Raw genomic sequence first — 7,500 nt, 5'->3', positions numbered from 1 at the left:
TAAGCCGCATTCCCCATCCCACGGGGAAACTGAGAAACGATTATCGGCATAGTTGAATTAGCATAAGCTCAAGGGTGTTGTACTGAAGACTTACAGAGAACCACATTCGGTATTTGTTATTCAATTGAGATCATAATGGCCATAGACACGGCCCTTTTTTCACCAGAGAGAGTAGCAGCTAGTAGTCGTTTCCTTTATTTCATTTGTTTTTATCATGCAGTTCTTAATGAGATCTATTTGTTTTTTATCATGCAGTTCTTATGTAGATTTATTTGTTTTTATCATGCAGTTCTTAATTAGATCTATTTGTTTTTATCATGCAGTTCTTAATTAGATCTATTCGTTTTTTATCATGCAGTTCTTAATTAGATCTATTCGTTTTTTATCATGCAGTTCTTAATTAGATCTATTTGTTTTTATCATGCAGTTCTTAAGTATATGCATTTGTTTTTTATCATGCAGTTCTTAAGTAGATCTATTTGTTTTTATCATGCAGTTCTTAAGTAGATTTATTTGTTTTTTATCATGCAGTTCTTAATGAGATCTATTTGTTTTTATCATGCAGTTCTTAATTAGATCTATTTGAATTTTATCATGCAGTTCTTAATTAGATCTATTTGTTTTTATCATGCAGTTCTTGATTAGATCTATTTGTTTTTATCATGCAGTTCTTGATTAGATCTATTTGTTTTTTATCATGCAGTTCTTAATTAGATCTATTTGTTTTTATCATGCAGTTCTTAATTATATTTATTTGTTTTTTATCATGCAGTTCTTAATGAGATCTATTTGTTTTTATCATGCAGTTCTTAATAATATCTATTTGTCTTTATCATGCAGTTTTTCATTAGATGGATTTTCCTCTAGTTCTTAGATTCTTACATTCCCGGTGGCTTTTAAAGGCTTATCTGTTGTTTCCCTGTTTGAAGCATTAGTATCGTTCTCCGCTTAGTTGCTACGTGATTTGTCTTCCTTTTCAAACTTTTTAGTTCATTTCCACTTAAACAATGGCTGTCCGGAGGTCGGGTTTCCCTCCATTAATCTACGTCGTTAAAAGTACAATAGATATTTTCTTTTAGGAACGTAACCAAAAGTCCGAAAGCTCTATACCGTAAACGACCACACATTTCCTTTTTTTTTTTTTTTGTTTCCGTTCAAGGGGGACCTGGGGGACATTATATCCCATTTATGTCCATGCCAACTCCTCCTCTTATCCTCAAGTCTCCTATTACAGGGTCTTCGTCTTATTTGGAATTATTTCCTTTGATAGTTTCGAGGTAGCGGTAAAGTATTTTCTTGTGGTACGAGGGGGGACTTCCAGATGTTCGAGATGTTTTTGAAAATCATTATGCGTCTGTCTCATCGACGTTTCTTTTTTCTTTTTACTTGGCTCAATTCTTCTTTTCAAATAGATGATATTTCTTACTTATTTCGTCTGAAAAGTTGTTAATGATATACGTATTGGTCTACTGCTTGTTTGTGTTTCCTCGTCTCTTCTGTTTCATCTCTTTCTCTTATTGCTCGTTTCCCTTATTACTTATTTCCCATATGTCCCTTATTATGTGACGCTCCTCTCTTGTACACCCATCTCTCACAACAGGCAGCTCATCAACCTTTTCACCCGTGTCGTTTATCCTTTTTTTAAACATCGGGTGTACCTGACTAAAAAAAAAAATGCAGTATTAACTTAGTCTTACCAAAGCTCCTCACAGGCTCTTCAGACCGTGTCTAACCTATCTAACCTTATCTAAGCTATTCCGAACATTTTATTAAGCTCTGTTAGATCTAACATCACAGCTGGATGCTACCACAGTCCCATCTGTGACCGGGAAGCTAATCTGTTTTTCCCCGAGCATCATCACGTGGCCTTTTCAGTCGGGCTTTTCAAGCTTGACTATTACGCTTAGTTTCACAGCTATATATCCCATTCCTAGAAGAGCTTTCCAGCCTCATTCAGACCATCCTCGCCTCTCTAATTCTATTTGGCATTCCAGTTTGACCTGGATGGATCCACTGCTTTTACACGAACTGATAATTCTTTTAGCTCTTGGCTGATCACGATGGAAAATAAAGAACTGTCTCTTTTTTTCCCCTCGGAATAAATGCAAATAGAGTAGGGTGTATATACATCGGATGTCTCGATCTTGGTTGGTTTCTCGTAAATAAAAAATAAAACATAGAAGAGACAGGGGGAAGAGATGTAAAGTAAGAAGCGAAATTATGGGAATGAACTTGAAAGACGAAGAAGAACAAGCATGATATACGAAAGTGTGGAAGGGAGAATATCACACACACACACACACACACAAACACAAACACACACATAAACACACACATACACACACACACAAACACACACACATACACACACACACACACACACACACACACACACACACACACACACACACACACACACACACACACACACACACAACATATATATATATATATATAATATATATATATATATATATATATATATATATATATATATATATATATATATACATACATTTAAGTTCTCGAGAGATTAGTACTGCCTGAAGACCTATGTCCTCCTTGCAGAGCGGTGGTTCGGACATTCCATTAGGACGCGTGTACGTGGAGGATCCCGACGACTGGGATGTGGGTGACAAGTCCTTCGAGTGGCTGGGCGCCCCTCAGCCGCCCTTCATCCTCAACTCTCACACCGGCAACGTCTTCGTCTCCAGTCAGGTCAGAGAGGGCAGGTAAGGTCGTCGCTGCGTGTTCTGACTCTTCATTATCTTCCTTCTTTGTTATGGTAACGCCATCTATTTAAACAGAAGGATTGGAATCGCCAAAGCTAGGTCACGGAGGCAAGACTCATGATAGGTCACAGTAGTCGAAGTAAAGACAGGTCACAGAGATCAAAGTAGAGACAGTCAAGAGGTCACATTATAGATAGGTCACATAGGTCAAAGTAAAGACAGGTCACAGAAATCAAAGTAAAGACAGGTCATAGAGGACAAAGTAGAGACAGGTCACGGAGGTCAAAGTAAAGACAGGTCACAGAAATCAAAGTAAAGACAGGTCACAGTAGTCGAAGTAAAGACAGACCACAGAGGTCAAAGTAGAGACAGGTCACAGAGGTTAAAGTAAAAACAGGTCACAGAGATCAAAGTAAAAAAAGTTCACAGAGGTCAAAGTAAAAAAAAGTTCACAGAGGTCAAAGTAAAAAAAAAAGTTCACAGAGGTCAAAGTAAAGACAGGTCACAAAAATCAAAGTAAAAACAGGTCACGGACATCAAAGTAAAGACAGGTCACAGAGATCAAAATTAAGACAGGTCACAGAGATCAAAGTAAAGACAGGTCACAGAGATCAAAGTAAAGACAGGTCACAGAGATCAAAGTAAAGACAGGTCACAGAGATCAAAATAAAGACAGGTCACAGAGATCAAAGTAAAGACAGGTCACAGAGGTCAAAGTAAAGACAGGTCACAGAGATCAAAATAAAGACAGGTCACAGAGATCAAAGTAAAGACAGGTCACAGAGGTCAAAGTAAAGACAGGTCACAGAGATCAAAGTAAAGACAGGTCACAGAGATCAAAGTAAAGACAGGTCACAGAGGTCAAAGTAAAGACAGGCCACAGAGGTCAAAGTAAAGACAGGTCACATACATCAAAGTAAAGACAGGTCACAGGTGTCAAAGTAAAAAAAAGTCACAGAGATCAAAGTAGAGACAGGTCACAGAGGTCAAAGTATAGACAGATCGCATTGGCAAAGCCGCTTATCGCTTGAGTGGAGCCGTCCTGGGAGTTAATATGTGCCAGAGGAAGTAATAAGTTCGCCGGCAAGTAACTAAACAAACTCTTGAAGCTGACCACTGGCCGGCAGCAGAAGCAGAAGCAGCAGCAGCAGAAGCCAGGCGAGGAGGGAGCAAGAAGAGGAAAGAAGTTGGTTGCTACCGGTCAAGCCATTTTACTGGCCGTCATTCTTGGCTGACGTTCTGCTCCCTGCCTCAGTCCCTTGCCCCTGCCACTGCCCCCCTGCCCCTTACTTCGACCTCCTGCCCCCTGTCCCCCTGCCCTCTACCTCCTTACCATCCCCTGCTCCCTGTCCCTCTGCCCCTTACCTCGACCCCCTACCTCCTTACCATCCCCTGCCCCCTTCCTCGACCCCCTACCTCCTTACCATCCCCTGCCCCCTTCCTCGACCCCCTACCTCCTTACCATCCCCTGCCCCCTTCCTCGACCCCTACCTCCTTACCATCCCCTGCCTTTGCGAACCTTAGTTTCGCCGTGCGGACTCACGTAAAAAGTGTCATTACAGGTTCCGGGTTATGCTAAGCAAGTGGAGAGGAAAAAATAGATTAAAAAGTCATTAAGATGAAGAGGGATACCTTCATCCTCATCTCTCTTTCTCTATATTAATCTTCTTTCTTTTTTGTCTCTCTTTTTCTCTCTTTTTCTCCTTCTTTCTCTCTCTCACTTTCATTCTCGCTCTCACTCTCACCCTCCCCTTCTCTCTCTCTCTCTCTCTCTCTCTCTCTCTCTCTCTCTCTCTCTATATATATATATATATATATATATATATATATATATATATATTTATATATATATATATATACATATCAATCTCTCTCTCTCTCCCTCTCTCCTTCTCACCCTCTCTCCCTCACTTCCTCTTGTTTGTACATATGCGGTGCATACACAATAAGCATACAGCTTTTACATGTTCAATGTACAACATGCTCACTCGTCTGTTTATATGCATAAGAATATTCACATATATAAGCGTATTTGTCTGGGACAATTAGCATTTAGTCAGACAAGAAAGAGGAGCTGGAAGTGATCTTAAAGACCCTTTTGATGTTGTAAAGGCTACTCTCCTCCTCCTCTGTCTCTCTCTCTCTCTCTCTCTCTCTCTCTCTCTCTCTCTCTCTCTCTCTCTCTCTCTCTCTCTCTCTCTCTCTCTCTCTCTCTCTCTCTCTCTCTCTCTCTCTCTCTCTCTCTCTCTCTCTCTCTCTCTCTCTCTCTCTCCCTCTCCCTATCTCCTTATCCCTCCCTCCCTTCCTCCTCTGCGCGCCCCTTTCCTCCCTCTCCCGTCTCTCTCCCGTCTCTCTTTCTCTCTCTCTCCATATACATAAATACATACATACATATATATATGTAAATATATATAGATAGATAGATAGATAGATAGATAGATAGATAGATAGATAGATAGATAGATAGATAATGCACCTATACTTATATCTAACTTTCTCTCTCTCTCCTTCTCTCTCTCTTCCTCCCTCTCTCCTTCCCCCCATCCTAGCTGTGAGTGAGCGATGTGTATAAATACAATACACGTATGTATATACATTGCACAATATGCTCACTCACTTGCTTATATGAATAAAGATATACATATATATAAGAATATCCATCCATGACAATTACCATCCAGTCAGACAAGAAAGAGGAACTGGGATTGATCCCCTCAAAGACCCAACAGATGCTGCAAAGGCTTCGCTCATCCTTTTATGTTATGAAAAGAAAGGTTTATGATGTGTTCCCGGTGGCGACCTAGCCGTCGGTTAGTATAAAAATAGTCAGGAATACGCTTAAAGACGGTATTGCTTCGTCAGAAAAGAAAGATACAGGTTCGTGATATATGGAATGAAAGAATAAAATAATATATGTATAGTTTCGTGGTATAAGGAATGGAGGAATGAAAAAAGGAAAGTTGTGTGATATAAGGAATAGAGGAATAAAAAAAAGTATATAGTTTCGTGATATAAGGAATGGAGGAATAAATAAATATAAAGTTTCGTGATATAAGGAATGGAGGAATAAAAAAAATATATAGTTTCGTGATATAAGGAATGGAGGAATAAAAAAATAAAGTTTCGTGATATAAGGAATGGAAGAATAAAAAATATATATAGTTTCGTGATATAAGGAATGGAAGAAGAAATATAAAGTTTCGTGATATAAGGAATGGAGGAATAAAAAAATAAAGTTTCGTGATATAAGGAATGGAGTAATAAAATAGATTTTCATAAAAGTTTATTCTTCTGATACTCTTTCGATATATGATCTTTGCATATCGGATCGAATCTTATCATTAGTAAAACTCAAGTTGTATATCTTTAGTATCACAAACCTACATTTTTTTTTTCTCTCTCTTTTTTTTTTTAGTTAGTTAAAGCTGATATAATGATCTTACCTCTCCTCCAGTGCCGAGCAGATTCAGCAAAGTGCAGAGGTAGAAATTATTTATCCTAAACAAAGCTCATTCTATTATGACTGGGATGGTAGTTCAGAATTACTGTCGTCATATTGTCTAATTAACTTTATTCATTATATTGGTATCAATGCACTAACAATAAAGCAATTACCATGACAAAAAATATATATTGTCATATTGTGAGTGAAACCCTCTAGTCAGCATGCGAGTATTTGTATATATTATTCCCTTATTCAATTAACTTCATTGCCTTTTGTAACCATTGGCTTAGTTCTATAAGTATTACGGTAGCCATTCTGTCTGGCGATTCATAACATTACCCACTTAATGATACATCGAAATTATCTGCATTTGGCAGACACACTTGCAAATGGCATTGCAACCGACGCGTAAAAGGGAAAAAGGGGGAAAAAAAGTCAGACACGTTCTCTCTAAAGTGAAAAATATACGACGCTATTTTACGGGTGTAAATACGTATTAACTTTGCCCTTTTTTTCCCCGGGCATTTCCTGTTCGTTCATAGTACATAAAGTTTCCCTTGCCCGTTTGAGTTCTGCCTCCCTTCCACAAAGTCTGTACTGCTCATGAGGCAAACTTCTGCAACCTCTTGCAACCACATGCTTAAGGAGTTTAATTTTCATGCTTTGATATACAAGCGTTGAACAATATCACGGGAACTTTGCTCTTCCCATTATGGCAGTAAACTAGAGCTTTCACCTAATAATTTTGGTTCAGGAAGGAAATATAGTCACATTTTCGATATTTTAAAGTTCCAGAGAATTACGAGGTGTCGGGAAGAGGGGGGGGGGGTGAAATATGTGTCTCAGGACACGTAACACAAAGATAGTTACAGAATTTGTCCAAATACTTTTTTTTTTCTTCTTTTTAAAATAGAAGCTATCTCTATATGGTACTTATATGTAGTCTTGAACATAGTTTGACCATTCTTTCATCAGAATGACAGAATCCTATATTGGCTTATGACTAATTCTTGACATTATTTCGTGTTTACTTCCGAAGATGAGTTGGTTTGTGATTAAGAAGATGAGTTTTTATGTTGCATTAATCTTTAAAAAATATTTTCAAAACGGTAATGATTCATTTTCTTTCTAATTCTCTTTCTCTTTCTCTTTCTCTTTCTCTTTCTCTTTCTCTCTCTCTCTGTCTCTATCTCTATCTATCTATCTATCTCTATCTATCTATTTATCTCTCTCGCTCTCTCTCTCTCTCTCTCTCTCTCTCTCTATATATATATATATATATATATATATATATATATATATATATATATATATCTTTCGTTC

At 38.0% G+C, this 7,500-nt stretch overlaps 1 protein-coding gene across 1 annotated transcript in view; it reads left to right on the top strand.

The window, feature by feature from the left end:
- Positions 1–7,500, top strand: part of LOC122251777 (putative neural-cadherin 2) — a 144,138-nt gene that overhangs the window by 102,552 nt on the left and 34,086 nt on the right. Inside the window, exon 8 of the mRNA XM_086551377.1 lies at positions 2,569–2,732. Coding sequence (XP_086407503.1) covers positions 2,569–2,732 — 164 coding nt within the window. The remainder of the gene's footprint in view (positions 1–2,568; positions 2,733–7,500) is intronic.

Source organism: Penaeus japonicus, unplaced genomic scaffold, assembly GCF_977035675.1.
Source record: "Penaeus japonicus unplaced genomic scaffold, GWHDUDI00000001_assembly GWHDUDI00000025, whole genome shotgun sequence".
Lineage (NCBI taxonomy): Eukaryota > Metazoa > Arthropoda > Malacostraca > Decapoda > Penaeidae > Penaeus > Penaeus japonicus.
Note: the sequence above shows the minus strand (reverse complement) of the source record. Positions and strands in the feature narration are given on the sequence as shown.